Source organism: Dermochelys coriacea, chromosome 3 (genome assembly GCF_009764565.3).
Source record: "Dermochelys coriacea isolate rDerCor1 chromosome 3, rDerCor1.pri.v4, whole genome shotgun sequence".
NCBI lineage: Eukaryota > Metazoa > Chordata > Testudines > Dermochelyidae > Dermochelys > Dermochelys coriacea.
In genome coordinates, this window is record NC_050070.1 from 152113417 (window position 1) to 152130777 (window position 17361).

Below are 17361 nucleotides of genomic sequence, written 5' to 3' on the forward strand. Positions count from 1 at the left end.
ATCCACCATCATTTTTCCTCTAACCTACTGATAGACTCTAATACTGTGTGGCTAATTATAACTGGGAGGGCTGGGATAAGGATTCCTCCAAGGTAAGTTACTAATACAGTACAATCACTCAGCAATAAACAGTTCCAGAACTGATATAAGAATCTGTTGAGCACGCCACCGTGGTGTGTTTCCTCTTTCCTCCTTGTTTTTTAAACTTTATGAAAGTGTTGATCTTTTTCTACCCTTGCACAGTGTCTGACTTGTTGATTCATTTTAGATTTTCTGCTCAAGCTGAGGCAGTCCTGGTCATCACTTTAACAGTAGACATAATCATTACCTCCAGCTGAGGTCTACATCTTGAAGAAAAGACTAGGGACCAGCAGCATACACTGACTTACACTAGGGTCCTCAAGCTGAAAGGCAGCAGTGCAAGTTGCTTGGCCTGCAGAATTCCCTTTGCACCACAGCTTCATTTTTAAAAAGAAATTAGCCTTGTTACAGCCCTACGGTGTTTTATTTAATACTCTACAGCTCACCTCAGCCACACACCCCCAACTCTCTCATACTGCCTGACTCCCCTAAGGAGATGCAGTAATTGATAATTAGCATTCCAAAGCCAAGCTTGCATCCTGTGAGCCCGTCATATTTAATTACATTTTAACTATATTCGTCTTCAATAATAGCCTGAACATAATTTAGATAATTATCTCTCACTCTCTTATTCTCTTAGTCTGTCTGTCTCACTTAAAGCTCTTTACAACAAAAATCGCTTTTTCTGCTCAAACACATAAACAGACTCTCGGGCCAAGTGCTTTCATCTCTCCAACAGCAACAGCTTTGCACATCCAACAATGGCTTTGCGCATCCAACAATCGATTCAGGAAAAAAAATTCTTCACGTTTCTTCCTACCTCTTTATTTACTGGGGCAGGTGGGAGAAGAAGAATGGAAGAGGCATTACTATCCAGGCAAATTATAGCCTGTATCTCCATTATGGCACTTTACCTCTTACAAGGTGTAATGGCTTTTCTCACTGGTTTAAACTCTTGCCTGGTAAGTCATCTGAAAAGGTGCAGTCTTTCTAATATGATTTATTGCACACAGGAATCTAAATAATGACCTTTCCCCTTTTTGTGTTTCCCTCCAGAAGAAAGCAAGTTAAGAAAGAGGGAGAAACGTATCTATTACTGAGGTTTTCTAAGGATCCACTGACACTGTGAAAAGCTACTATATGGCAGGATCTACTTACAACACAGTAGTGCTGGACATGGTTAAAACCCAATTCATTCTTGTAGTGTAGAAAGGATTAAACCATACTTCAGAATTATGCTCCAACCGGGCTAACTCCAAGAGTTTAGCATGACACAAGAACACTTAAAATATAGTTTTGTTCTTGCTACACTGCAAGACCAAACCTATTTTAACTGTGTAAGATACTACCATGTTGTAATGAAGTCTAGCAATATGCTACCTTTCCACAACACAGATAGGGCCCAAGCAATAGCATTAATGCACCTAATTTCTACTGATACTCACTAGAACAAATTCCCCTTTAAAATATGAATGAACACAAATAGAATTTATATCAAACATGGAGTTCTTTCATGGGTCCAGCCTATTTGCAATCTATAGTGATAAACTGGAAATTCAAATTCTACTTATTCTCATGGAGGCAGGACAGAAGCAAAAGTGCCAGTCCCCAGGCTAGGTAGCAGTAGTGGGGATGTCAGTTTCATATGCTCTTCTAGATGGTCTCTGGGATCACAGGGAACCAGCCTCAAAAATTCAAAAAAATGAATGAATCAATGATTGTGGCCGAGGTATGTACAAGTAGCTTCTACTGGAGTTGTGATAATAGGGACACTTAATGGTAAAAATGGACAATAGGATGAGTAAAAATTTTAAATGGCCTCCTGTCTGTGCACACATAAATCTGATAATTGCATTAACATAAAATGGGTCATTAACCACCCAACCAGTATGTGCAAACACAAAAATGTGTGTACCACACAAAAGACAAGCCCATTGTGTCTACAGCAAGCATTGCAGCATGTTCTGCACAAGTAATATTCCTCCTGTATTATAAACATTATTATATAAATTTCTACTATGGAACAACTACAAAATTAACATGGATATGTGTATTAAAAATGCTATGAAAACAGCCATTGCAGTTCAACAGCAGCCCATTTTCAAATGATAATAAGTTGGCAGTTTTCCTTTTTCTTTTTTAAATACCAAAAGAGACCAAACCACTTTATAGACAAATTGCCTGTAAATTTCCAGTTTATAAAGAAAGCTCATTTTCAGATACAGTGGTGCCAAAAAAAAAATCCCCAATCTGCCCACCCTGGGAAATCTCTAATTTAGCACTTTAACATAAGAACAGGGGAGATCCAGCTAGCAGCTGCATGACCACATAAAGCACCCAAGTTAAGGAACCAGCTCAGTCCTCTTCTCTAAAGGACCTGCAGGGACTGGGAAGGGACATAGGGAAAGGAGAAAATATTGTAAAGGGACCCTCATAATAAAAGCTAAGGCCATTTTAATTTTATTTTTTTTTATTAAAGTAAAACTCAGCATCCCTTTTCTCCTCACCTCCCTCAACTGAGGACTATGAGAGCTTCAGCTCAGATTCCACCCATTTGTGATGTCACCATTACAGTTTTCCAAAGAGCTTGGCAAAATTCTCCAACAAAAAGAGGACTGTCAAACCTAGTATTTCTAAAGGAGCAATAAGGATGCCAGCTCAAGTAGTTGTTTTCCCTCTGTAATTCTCTTTTCTTAGCCTCTCTTTGGTTAATTTATTTTTAGTAGAGACAAAGCTAAAAGACATCTAATAGTGCATCTTGGTTACATTTATGTTATATTCCTTGATATGATAGTAATGAACAATGAAGAAAAGTAGAGCAAGAGGACTTGAAATGGCAATAGAAGTCTTTGAAGGAAGATATAATGAAATCTCTGAAGTAAATGTAAGAAGAATAAGCACTACACATTAGTCATGGCAGTATCTGTTACGTAACTGCAGTATGTATTAACAAACAAACATGTTACCTCCTTTATAAGAAGTCCCTTAACTTTAAAATACATGAATACAAATTAATTAAACACACCAACAAGACTGACATTCCAGTAAACATTATACATCATTCCACAGTGGCACGCCATCCAGGATACCAAAAGATCTACATTCCCTGAAGAGGTTTTAGAGTAGCAGCCGTGTTAGTCTGTATTCGCAAAAAGAAAAGGAGTACTTGTGGCACCTTAGAGACTAACAAAAACCTTGAAGAGTTACCAATTAGCCTCTCTTTGGATAATTTATTTTTAATACACTTTATCAGACTCATGTATTGAGGCAGCTATCTGTGTTTAAAATACTCAAACAACACAGGAAACAACATTATTTATAAATGAACATAATATAAAAGCAGTCCACTAATTATCACTGGTGTATCTTTTCATCCCGAGTTCACTATGGCATTGTGAAGTGAATGAGAATTACTTCTGGGGGAATCCTGTGCCAAAAAATTAAAAATTCTGTGCACAATATTTTAAAATTCTGCATATTTTTTGGTCAAAATAACACAATATAATCAAGGCGGGTTCAATTATTTTGGTAATTTATTTAAATTACAATACAATGCATGGAGAATGGGAGTGGGGAGCACTGGAAGAAATCCCCAAACTCCCTCTGTCTAATAGTAATGTTGCTAGTATTGACCCTTTACTTCTAGTTATTAGTCAACGAATATATGCAGCCATATGCTCAGTGTTAGATCATAGGCAACTGAAAAGCAAGTGAGGGCTGGGGACTCAAAAGTCACAATTTATATTGGCTACTGAGCATCTCCAAAAAGGTCAGTAACAAACAGTTCACGGAGCACATTTTGATAGAAAATTTTTTCAGTCCAAAAATTTAGACCAGCTCTAATCACTAAAGCACCACAAGTATTTATAAGGCCATACTGTCCTTTACAATAATGCTCCTTTACACCACTGTAGCAATGTAAAGGAGACTTAAAATTTGTACACCTGTTTTATACTCCTGGGGGAATTCACAAAGACAATGGGAACAATTCACTACATTCTGCTCTGCCTGAGGGAACAGAGCCTGCCCCATGCCTATCTCTTCAGAAACACTGCCAAGCCCTGCCCCTATACACTGAGCATGCCACAATAGTGAGCGAGAGGGATAGTGTGTGTGTGTCTCTCTCTCTCTCTCACACACAAGTATGACTGCCCAGCTCCTCCCCCCTGTGGTGATTTATGTCTCTACCAGCTGCTCTGGGTGCCCAAAGTGACCTGCCTGCACTGCTAGGGAAGTGGTACATGACTGCTCTTGTGGCTTCCCTTTGCTTTCCCGTCAGAAGTAATTTTTCTGCAAAGCACAGAAATCTGTGGGGGCCATGAATTCTACGCACGTGCGGTGAAGCAGAATTCCCTTAGGAGTAGAGAATGATGTGGGATGAGATGTTAATGCACTCTGCACCTGGCCTAAAAAACTGACAATACTGGACCCACACTTCTTCATATTTTACTTTTCTGCACATAGACTTACTGGATCCCAGGATGTAAGTGTTGTGTGCTACATTATTTACATTTGAGGCTTCCAAACCAGAGGGTAATCACAAAACAGACAACCTAATTTTGGCATTCTGTCCAATATGAACTGGGCTTTCTAAGATTAAGTTACTGTGATCATTTCCTTATGGAGAAAAGCTTCTGACAATCCCCCAAAAGGTTTTTATTATGAATATTTTTCCCCTATGGAAGACATGCAATCCTGTAAGCATTTGCACACGGATTTGAAGCTATAACTCCTACATGAATTAAACAAAACAAAACAAAAACATCCCCAACTATCAACAAGGGATCTTTTAATGAACTGATATAAAGTTTTACAATGTGTGATTTATTGTAGTCATAAAACACCAACTTGATAATGCATATTTATTACAATAAAAAGACTAACTTATGAAAGAGATTTAACAAAGTCTATACTGACTTCCTGACATCTTTAAATGCTGCGAATGAAAAAAATACATCTCTTTTTAACGTAATCTCTCCTTTCACAACTTCAGTGTAACATACGATAAAATAACAAATATTACAATAAAATATTTTTTTAAACGCAGCGAAGAAAATTTTATAAAATAGTCAAAGCAGAGCAACAGTAAAACAGAACCAAGTCACAAGGGGCCAGATTTTCAAAGATATTCAGACACCTAAAGATGCTGATAGATGCCTGGTGGGATTTTTCAAAAATGCCAGTGAGAGTTAGGCACCTAACCTGCTTAGGAGCTTTTAAATATCTAGCCCGGTGTTCATCTGCATCTTTAGACACCTAAATACCTTTGAAAATCTGGCCCTAAAACATACGTTCCTGATTATGTAACTTTGTTAAACAAAAGACTGGGAGTCAAATTTTCCAATATTGCCTCAAAACTTATGCACACAAAATGTACATATACACCCACTTGGGTATCTGCAAACACAAACAGAGAACGAGTGAGTATCCATCTGATTGGCACACCCCTGGTGCACATAAATTCTTGCAGGCAGAAAATTTGCAAGCACAATTTTGGAGGGTAAGCGGATCCCATATTGAACATTTTGTTGCATATATTTATTTCCACTATTTTGATGGATTGTGTACCTGTAGCACATGGTTGTTCATGTAACCATTAAAAGTAATGACGGTCTCTAATAAGATCATAATATATGCAGTAATACAATGAATGAACAGGGTGCTGCTTATGACTTTTCATCCAACCCCCACTGTGTGATCAAATCTTGATTATTTAACTTTTCAGATAACTAGAACAGAAAAGTTGATTGACAGAAAATTAAATAAATAACATTTTGGTGTGTGAGATATAATCATGTTCCCTATTAATCAGTTCCTTTGTGGTATGCAGGGTAACATGATATTTATCACTCTACTCTCACATGCTCCTTTGGGGTGTCATTTCATGGCCTACCCATAAAAACTTCACATTTACAGGAACTGTCCTCTATTACTGTCGATAACATCTAATTGACATGTCAAACTCCAAGGAATGTAGTAAATTCCAAGGAATGTAGTAGCATCACCTCAAAGACAAAAATAAACTGGTAAAAAGGTAAATCAGCACCTGTCTCTCTATAACAACACACAAACATGCTAGAGATTGATAATTAAGGGAGAAAATTCTTCTTCCATTATTCTCACCACACCGAATTAGCTATTAACCTGATCTTTGGAAACAAGGCCACTCAGCTTGTAATTCAGTCTTGTGAAATTTGAACAGCAAAAACACTGACCCAAGTTCATAGTGATACAAATGTGAACTATTGTAGACATGAAATATGGCTGTCCAAAAAAATGAATGCAATTTTTGGTTTGCATCATGTCAGAGATCAGGGAGATGATAGGTTATCTCCATATGATTCTGGTGAGACTAAACTTTGAATACTCATTCAACTCCCTGCATCTCAACACCAAAAAGATGTAGACAAATTGGACGGAGTTCAGAGAAGATGACAAAAACGATTTAGAGGCTGGAGGGATTGATTTATGAAGAAAGATTAAAAACTAAATATTAGCTAAACTTGTACAACTAAGGTGGTGGGAGGGACAGAATGACTGTCTATAAATATGCTATTTGAAGAGTATAAAATTCAAGAAAGGAGAATAATTGTTTAGTGTGATATAGGGGAAGCAGTTAAGTGAAATTAGATAGGCACATTGAGACTGAATATCAGGAAGGATTATTAATGGTAGAAATCTAGTAAATTGGACAGTAGTTACCATCAGAAAGGGGTGAAAGCCCCATCACTTGAGTCATATGAAATTGTACTGACTGAATATAACTCTAGCAAATATACTGTAGGGAACAATCCTGCAGCAGCCCCCAAGGGATGAACCTGAAGACCTAATAATTCTGCTCCATCTCGGATTTCTATGATTCATATATTTAATTTGTATGGATACAAACTTTACTTGGAATGAATCAATAGTTTAATATTGTGAATGCGTTATAGCATTTTGTGCCAGCCAGGTAGTGTTTACTATGCTATAAAAACTACACATGATTTGGTCAGCCCAGGCAAAATGGTGATTTTTCAAGGGTGTAATGAAATTAGATCCTGCATGTCAGCAATCTAATTAGGACAATTTTTTTCGGAAGAGAACAGAAATGCCACCTTTAGCAGAAGATACATTAACCTTCGACTTGGTTTGTGCATGTACAAGTGATTCTAACAGTCACTGTGGTTTAATGGCCACTTCTGTAACAAAGGGCAGCTGCAAATACTAGCGGCACCAGGCATTTGAAGACTAACCTATCAGCTAGTTTGTGAACATTCAAACAGTTTCTATTAATTAGATAGCTAAATGACTATCTTATACAACAATCACAGCACAGCAAATAAAAGCTATCACCAAATAAAAATTGCAACATTAGCAGGCCTTCCCTTACTCCAAAGGGTAATCAGCCCTTTCTCATAGGGAATGCCTGATGTTTGGATTATTATTTTGTGGTAACAATTACAATGGCATTGGTTATGGGGGTATGTGTATTTATTTATATTCAGATGAAAAATATTTATTTTCAGAATACCACAGCTCAGCAAAAGCAATCTCTCAAGATATGGTTGGCCATGAGATGCTTTACTGATCCAAATTTATCCAAAATGTCATTATTTAAAATATACAACCATCAAATGGAAGAAGAAAAGAAAAAAGTGTATTCATGAAAAAAGCCAATGATATAAAAAGACTTTTTAGGTCCCATCCAGGCCGTTGCACCAAGGATCAATGCAGGATTGTTTCTGTTGTATTTTCTAGTGTTTTGTCCAGTGTAGTTTTGAAGATATAAGAGCAGGAACTCCATTCAGCACTTTTCCAAACATTCAAATATGGGCAGGCATTCACCAGTACTCTCCAACCCCTGTTCCACCAACTGTGAGTGTGCCCTTGACAAGGGAATGGGAAGCTGGATTAGTGGAAATGGTGTGTTCAGGTTTCAGGTGCATAGGTTTCAGTAATACATAGATTAGTTTAGCAACCTATTAGTATTTGTTAGGTTCACCAGAGTTGGCAATAGTTGCACAAGTTTAGCAGACATCTCCAGAGCTGCTCAAGGCTGGGAGCCAAACTGAAATGTGATGTGTTAAAGGTGCAACATACAAGTCAGTAAGATTCATATATTCATGGACTTTAAGGCCAGAAGGGTCCACTGTGATTGTTTAGTCTGATCTACTTTATAGCACAGGCCATAGAAGTTCTCTGAATCTCCAGTATGATGTCATGATAAGTCCATGAGTCTAAGTTATTGTAATGTACATACTTACGGGCCATGTGATGGGGCACCTGCTCTGCACTGGCCCTGATAGGGTTAAAACCCAGCCTGAAGGGCTGCAAGGAACAGCCAATTAGGGCAGTGGCTGCAGCCAATTAGGGTGGCAGCTGGACCAGCCAGCAGAGCCCAGCTGACCTGTATAAAAGGAAGCTGCAGACCAGAGCAAGTGAGTCTGCAGCAGGAAGCCCAAGGGAGAGGACTGGCTTCCTAGAGGGCTGAAGAGACTAGCACCATGAACAGGGCTGCTAGGGTTTCCAGGCCCAAGGCCCTGGGAGGAGGGTGAAGGAGCCAAAGGCAGGAGCCGAAGGTGCTTGGGCTGTGGGGAAGTGGCCCAGAGAATTGAGACAGACTGCTGGAGAAAGGAGGGACAGCGGGAAACTGTTGTTTGCTGGGACCCAGAGTAGTGAGTGGGCCTGGGCCTTGGTCTCCCCTCCACCGGTGAAGAAGTGGCCAGGCTTTGGACTCCAAGCCACTGTGAGGAGCGGCTATACTGTTGCAGAAGGAGTCCCCTGGAAGAGGGGAACCTGGATTGAGATATGGCCAGAGGGCTGTGATACAAAGCAGAGGCAGTGAGACTGGAACTGCAGTGGGTCTGTAAGCGGAGACGAGGACGGGAGAGCCACCACGACTGGAGGGCACACCTGCTGACCAGCACTAATTCCCATAAAGGCCAGCAGGAGGTGTCAGTGTGGTGAAATAGGCCACAAGAAGGTATAGGTCCCTTAGGCTCATTTACAGTATCTTATCCACTATCTCTAGATTTGGTCTTATGACTGTATTAAACAATAAGGAAGGTGCAAAAAACATAGCATGGTGGAATATTAAATTGATGGACGCTTGTGCCCTCTACAAAGCAAGCCCTAATCGAAAAAAGAATTTCTATAAAGAAATATTATTTGCACCATAACTACAAACAAGAAATCCTGGACTAATGTACAATTTCATTTATTTTCTTTTTACACACAATTTATTGTAAAATTATTACAAATGTTTGATCAAACTGGAGATTGTCAATCACTAGCTATAGAGAAAAGGAAAACTAGAAAACTTTCTAGTTCAGAAAAATAGATCATGTGAGTCCCACATAAGAGGAAAGGGTAGCTTAAGTGAAAGGACACCACCACAATAGTGGAAAGTCACAGAAGTATGGTACCGCGAGTCAACTAAGTTATGAAAACCAAGAGTATAGTTTTTAATCGTCTTTGGCTAAGAAGCCATCAACAATGATGGAAGATGGCAAAAATATCTTGTTTCGAGTAATAAGAGAATAATCTGGCTGCCACACTGTGGCACTCCTGAAGTTAGAAAAGTAAGGATTTAAAAAAAAACTATAATGAGGTAATTGCAATAGTTGAAATGAGAGGTAATTAAGGCATGAATATAGATTTCTTGTCAGGACTGAGTAAGGATAAAATCTGGTAATATTCAGGAGATGGCAACAAGCAGACTAAAGCAGGAAAGATATGGAAGTATAAAAAGGGAAAAATCAAGGGTCCAGGGCTGGGTCCAAGTTTTCTAATTTGGGGAGTAAAGTTAAAGTCTGAGGTACAGCAGAATCAGATACACTGAATAAACAGGATATTTCTTTCTCCATAGGAAAATAAAAGCAACGAGTTATTTAAAGCCAATTTATCCAGAATAAATGAGTCAAGCATCTTATGGCTTTTAGTCAGAGATGGCCACCATTGGAATAACCACAGAAATTAATGACTTAAAAATGTCTGAGATACTAACTTCCTTACTAAAAAAAAAAAAATCTTCCATAGCAAAAATATAGAAAAGAAGATCGACAATGAGGAAGTGATTAGACATTATAAAAATAGCTATTAATAAAATGTAATTAGGAAATATGTAGAAAGTCTGAATACATATGGAACTGATTAATTTACACTAAGGCCCCATTTACACCTCACTGATAGTGAGAATCAGATCCATAAAAGTCTGGGTAGTCTATATCCTAAGATATTAAGCAAGTTAGCAAATAAACTTACTACACACTACTGGAAATTAGTTTTGAAAACTACTGAAAAAACTGGGAACTACCAAGAAATTGGAGAAAAGCAAATCTAGTACTAATCTTCAAAAAAAGAAAGGAGAACGATTCTGGTAATTACTCTCCAGGATTCTAATTTCTGTCTTCAGTAAACAAGGGCAATGGGTGTGGTGGGCAAGGCCCCCTTACTCCAAATGATTTCTGGGTGTTGAAATGGTCTGTTGGGGCCACTTACAGCTGATGTAAGTTGCCCCATTTTATGTCGGGGAGCATCCTAGTGCCAAAACGTCTCCCCAAGTAGAGGCACACACAGGTGGCTTAAAACCACCATTGTCCAAATCTCTCAAGCTGTGCCAAGTGCTCTTTGTCCACAACTCAGTATTTGGGCCTAAGTGTCCAATTAAAACAGCTAGAATTTGACATTTCAGTTCAGTGAGCCCATACAAAGTATTGTTCATAAACACTCTATAGAACAAGAATTATTCTCCAGAATTATTCAGTGAATATTTCTGAAAAATGATGAATTGAAAATCAATCTGTTTATGGACAATTTACAAAATGAAGAGACAAAATTAATTTTCTACATTTTTCTATAGCAATTATTCATTCAGATTTCTGATGTATTAATCCTAAAAATTAATTACACTTGGCCTGGAGAAAAACACTATCACATGGATTGGAAACTGGCAAAAAGAAGGTAAACAAACAGTAAATGGCAAAATCTCAAGAATGAAAAAGGTTTCTTATGGAGTACCCCAGGGATCCATGTTTTCTCTGACCTTGTTGATGATCATGGGGTAGGCTTTAACAGCATGTTAAGGAAGCTCACAGATTACATTAGTTTGGGAGACGATGCCAGTACCAGTGATGATCAATATAATACATCTATGGAAAAAATAATGCCACACATATATGTTTCCTGGGAAGGTACAGGTTGGGAGAAGTGATACCAAAAGAAAACCAGGGGCTTGTCTACACAGCAAGTTACTGTGCAGAAGCATTTCTTTGCTCTTGAAAATGATTTGGTTGCAATTCCAATCCATGTGTTGGTTGCATATAAAAAGATCACATCATATAATGGCTCCACACTGCACACTTTGAATATTGCACTTACTCTGGACACCTTGTTAATAAAGAGATACTGACAAATTGGAGAATGGTTACAGAAGAACAACAAAAATGTGGAGCTGGAGGGTTAGATTTTTGAGGAAAGATTTAAATATGCATAGCCTGCCAGAGATGACTCAAGGGTAGAACATGGTAACCACTACAAATATCTGAAAGAGAGAGGAGATATTATTTAGTATGATATACGGAAGTATAACTAGAAGTAATGGAATGAAGTTAAGGAAGTAAAAAACTTACAGAAGGCAAATTGTATTAGATGACTGAAAAGTCTCTGAATGAGAACTAATGAAAATAGTTAACTTAAAACACATTTAAAGTTAATTGGCCACTGAAAATAATTCTACATCTTGAAAGACAAAATCAGTGAAAAATCCTGGGCCATAGTCTGATTTTAGTTTAGTTTTGAAAGACATAATTGCTGCCTGCTCATAAAGTGACCTATGAGTCTAATCTGGCTAACACAATACCCACGAGACTTGGAAGATGTATTCATAATTTATTGTCATCTTCAAAATACTGAGCTGTACATGCCAAAAAGAGTTACGTATCCCACAAAAAATATGTAAAGGTCTACCTGACTGGTAGATTTAAAAGGGAAAGATGTATTCATGATGCAATTTACCAGAAATATACAATACCTTCCACCTCCAGATCACAAAGTACACCTTTATGAATTTCATATTTCTCCACTGGAGTGGTCTGTCCAGATGGCCATATCTGTTTCTCAACATCTTAATTCTTTAATATCTGCAGAAATGGCCATATATTAAATTTCTCTGCTTTGCACCATTTCTTCAATATTCTTAAATGTCTTTACCAAACTAGGCATTAAGGTCTTAACTACATTAAACCTCTGAGTAACATCTACAGAATGTTGATTTTAAATATAAGCCTATTCTCTAATGGCCCAGAACTGTGCAATGAGCAATCCTGAGAGTGATAAAGAATTAATCCAATACTGTAAGCCAGAAGAGGTTGAGTGCAGCAACACATTCAGCTGGGAGGGTGAGTCTTTCGCCCTCATTAGCTGATTAAGAAGCAAAATTGAGAGAATTAAATATTGAGGGGAAAAGATTTTTAAAAAAAACTCATACATCTTATTTTCATAACCATGGAAGAAGATCTAAATAATTAGAGTGAGAGCTCATACAGCAAAAAAAGAAAATGATGACTACTACAAGCTCAAAGTATTCTAAAATAGATCAGTTCCCTACTCCAGCATTTGTTGCACAGAATATATAATGTTCTGAAAAGCCTGAGAGACTGCTAACAACTAAGTCAGAATCTCTCTGTTTAATGACAGATCAGCTCTATATCTGGCAGTTAGTGCATTAGTCTTTCCTTCTCTAATGAACTGTGCATGCCACTGGCCATGATCTCTTGCATGTCAGCAAAAGTCATTTCTGCTTTCATATAGTTCTAACTCTTAGGTTATATTTATAAAATGGGAAGCTATCTGGCAACAATGTGACATCTATAGCTCCAATGGACACCATTGTGGGAACACTATATCCATTTCTGCTGAATTAGAACTAGATAAGAATCAGTCAAATATTGGACTGATTAAAACATCAGGATATTTCTTTATTTCTGCAGTAGCTTCTGATTTAAGTTTTTGTAAAATCTAAATTTTAATTCAGAAAAAAAATCTATTTTAACCAATTAAACAAATTTTAAAAGGGTATGTGTGTGTGTATTATATTATATGTAAAACTATTTATTTATTTAGACATTTTTAACAAGTTTACAAATTCTTGCCATGTAAATATCAAAAACAAAACAATCATTACAACAGTTGTTTTTGTTTAAAGAAATATTATATAGGGATACAGTCATCAGCTCTTTCTATTTAATGGGGTGTTACCACATTACAAAGTGAGCACCATTATGACAATATGTCACTTCAGATATTTTATTGAGTGAAATCTTTATTTACACATATTTAACAGAGCAGGCATGTCTATCAAATATTATTCAAAAAAATTGACAGGTATGTTGGGTTTTTTAAGGTGAATGTACTATGTCTGAGTATTGTATAAAAATAACTAAATATTTAAGTATCAATGTCTGTTTAGCTCGGTACATAGTTAGTGTATTAATTTTTCCATAACCACAACCTCCCATATTTTTTGAGCCATTCCTCTATAGTTGTACTATTTTTCTCTTTCCTATGAGAGGCTACCAACAGTTGACCAGTTACTAGCAGATGAGAGAAATTCTTCATTTCCTCTTGTCACCATTTCCACTAGCAAGCCCAAGGAAGATTACCAAAGGATCATTCGGTAATAAATATCCAACAATTTGTGATATTTGGTTACAGATTGCATCCCAGTACTCTCTAATGACTGGACATGTCCACTATATATGCATTAATTCTCCTCTTTCACCACAATTTCTCCAACATGCATTCCCATTCAATCTATACATTTTTTTAAACCTAACTTATTCTTTTATTGTGCTATCTATTAAAGTTAGCTTTCTGTATAAAAAAGAAAATTTTTAGACATTTCTTTTTCTAGAAAGCTAAGAAATATAATGCCTGACTCAAAAGTACTGGAACCGGCAAGAGTGGGCCAGTTATAGTTAGTTTTGCTCTCTAATTAAGTTGGAAAAGTTTCTCTACTGAATAGCTAGTCAACCGTGAGTGCCCTTGGTTCTCCCAATCTTTGAAGCTTTCTGGTTTCTGATATGGGTTAAGATGTGGATTATTAGCGGTAGGTGTCATCGGCAAAGGTAAAGAACTGATCTTATTTCTATCCCAAACCTAATAGCCTTTGTTAAAGGATGTGTGTAAATTTCTGGTGGGCATGATTTTTTTTTTATTAATCCATACTAGCATAGTGATATTTACACTGCCACAATTTTCTTGTTCTACGAAGACCCAATGTTTGGCTGGGTTAACGCATTGCCACTCCACTACTGCTTAGAGCTGGCTGGCTTGGTAGTACCACAGAATATTTGGAAAAGCTAGTCCCCCCTGTTTAATGGGTCTGTAAAGGGGAGATATTTGTAATTAAATGTGCTATTGTAATGTTACCCAATTACAGAAACAGATTTAATCAGTAGACAAACGTGTGTTTCTATATGGTTTCAGAACAGCCAATATTTTCAGCTGAAATTAGACCACTTTCACCATCTTCCAAAGCTCTGGAAACTTTACATGTATAACTGAGATTGTTTGATATGATTACGCACTCAAATGTCGAGAAATGTCAAAAGTAAGGTTATATTTGCAACTCTAACCATGCCAAAGAGAATCATGGCATACTCATGGTTAACTAGCTATTCGATAAAGAAACTTTTATAACTTAATTAGAGAGCAAACTGACTATAACTGGCCCGCTCTCCCCTGGTACCAGTATTTTCAAGTCAAGCATTATGTTTCTGAGCTTTCTAAAAAAGCTTTTTTATACAAAAAACTCAAATAAAGCCATATATCCTTCTGAAGTATTTCCAACAGCCTAAGACATACATGAGTAGCATCTTGTAATACCATTCATTCTTGCATACTTTACTTTCATTGTTATAATGGTCCAGTGTATCTTTATTGAGTTACACTTAAAATTCTCTTCTCTCTACAGTATACATTTTAATAATTTACAGTTACAATGTATATGCTTATGAAACCTTAACTACGGCTGCTGCTGCTACATCTGCTATAATAATCTAAAGAGAAAACAGGTTAAATCAAGAAATGAAAAAAAACCAGTATGAAGAGATATTATACCCCTTGAAAGGCTTTTTAACATTTTGATCTTCACTGTGGATATTTCAACTTCACAAGCCTCATAATTTACATTGCTTAACATTTACAAATATCAAAAGAACAAAACAGAAGATAAAAGGTTGTAGGCTATATTTTTCAAAGATCTGCTCATGTTGCAAATGTAAAAGCATCAATTACACCTTTAAACGGATGTGTGCAAGTTGCATTTGGGAGTGCTTTTAATTCTCTTCAGGTGACATTTAATAGTAAAACTACTGTAACCCGAAAGAAAAAAGTAGAAATACATGTGGGGAGGAGAGGCTGGGAACTGTCTATTTAAACAAATTACATATTTCAACCTTTCCCAACTGTGATTAGTCATTGAGTACCCAAATTTAGTTGAGGCTTCTGCATACATAATTATGATTTATTTAAAAGCACTCGTGGTAATAGTTTGTTCTCCATCACTTACAAATGAAGTTACTGAGGGAGACAGTTGATTCTGAAATTGGAAAATGTTTTACTCATTATGATATGTAGTAAAGATAATCAGAAGGAGGAGATCCCCCCCCCCTTTTTTTTTTTTTTTTTTTTTTTTGCTAAGAGGGCAGTCAGACATTGGGTTATTTAAACTTTCAGGAGAAGTTTCATAGACAGAAATTTGGCAAACTATACTTGATAAATATGAAAAGTTAAAAGTTGATTTGGTTGGGGGGACTGTTTACATTTTGATATCCCTGTAATTAATATATCTGCCTCTGAATTAATAAAATCAGGTTTTCACATTGTACTGATTTTCCTTTAGTCACAGACACACTTGACTGAGTGACGCGGACACCAAGCTGTAAAAAGTGCAAAGAGGAGAAGCCAAAGATAATCCTGTGATTGAAGCACAGAACTAGGAATGAGATGATCACGGACTTTCTGTGAGCATTGGGGTATGTCACAACCCCAGAGTACTTCAGCATGCCCATCTATAAAATGCAGAGGATAATATTTACATACCGACAATGATACTGTGAAGTCCTCAAACTTGGGCAGGGAGCCCCACAGATCGAACTCATACCGGCCCAGGAGAGCCTGGTGGTTTGCCACTCGTACCTGAAAGCTCAAGGACGAATACATTTTTCTTCCAAGAGTCCAGCCTCCATGAGTCTTTATTTTTCGGGGTAGGGGATGGCTGGCCCTGCCATTCCCTGTGGTTGACTGACTCAACCACAAGGGAGTTGAGCGCCGGGTGGGTGTATAAGTACTCGTGTTCCTTGGCAGGTACAAAGTAGTTGCGTTCCACCCTCTTAGAGATGTGGCAAACACCGGCCTCGTTGGCCCCCACGGCATTTGAAATTTTTGCCACCCCTTTATGGAGAGGCAAGGCTACCTTGCCCGGTGCCGAAGAGGACAGTACATTAAACAGGGAGTCCGAGGGCTCCTCCATCTCCTCTGCCTGGAGGTGAAGGCTTGATGCCACCCTTTTTAAGAGTTCTTGGTGGGCCCTAAAGTCCTCCTGCGGGACGGAGGGGCAATAATCGCCTCCTCTGGGGAGGGCGAGGAGGCCGGTGCGGTACTCTGGGTGTCCACCGGCACCAGAGGGTCCACCACCTGGTGGGTCTCCATGGTGCCGAGGATGTACCTCCCACCGACTCCTTCCTCGAAGGTCAGGAGAGGGAGGCCGATGGTTCTTCTGAGGCTCCAGCCACCGAGGGCTGTGTCAGAGGTCACAGTACCCACTGGTACCATTGGGCTGGCCACGGGGCCCGGTGCCCCTGTACCTGTTGCGGCACCAGTGGAGCCAGTTGTTCAGCCTGGCTGGCCTAGCCCATCAATGGACGACTACGAATGGAGGCCACGCTGATATATGACCTGCCACTGTCCCTGGACCAGGAGGAGCAGCAGTGCCAGAAACGATGCGGACCACGGGACCATGATCCCGACGTGGAGGACTGGTACTGTCAGTAACAGCTACTCTGTGATCGGCTCTGACGGGTGTACCTGCAATGGCAAGACACCGGCGATCGACGCCCGGGGCTGTGGAGGCAAAGCCTTGGCAGGATCTTGGAGCGGGATTCCGAGCGGGAATGGCATCGACATCCATGCCATGACTGGCTGCAATAACCCCTCTGAGACAAGGACCTTTGGCGATGTTTGCCTCGGTCCCGTCGGTATTTGCTCCTTGAGGTGGAGCGGTGCCGAGAGTCTCGG

At 38.5% G+C, this 17361-nt stretch overlaps 1 protein-coding gene across 5 annotated transcripts in view; it reads right to left on the bottom strand.

The window, feature by feature from the left end:
* BTBD9 (BTB domain containing 9) overlaps positions 1 to 17361 on the bottom strand; it is a 301113-nt gene that overhangs the window by 32889 nt on the left and 250863 nt on the right. The window contains exon 10 of one of the 5 annotated variants that reach the window (XM_043511610.1): positions 10463 to 11605. The exons of the other annotated variants lie outside the window; for them this stretch is intronic. Within the exon in view, the coding sequence (XP_043367545.1) occupies positions 11596 to 11605 (10 nt within the window). The 3' untranslated portion in view covers positions 10463 to 11595. Of the gene's footprint in view, positions 1 to 10462; positions 11606 to 17361 lie in introns of those variants that run through there. 5 annotated transcript variants of the gene reach the window in all.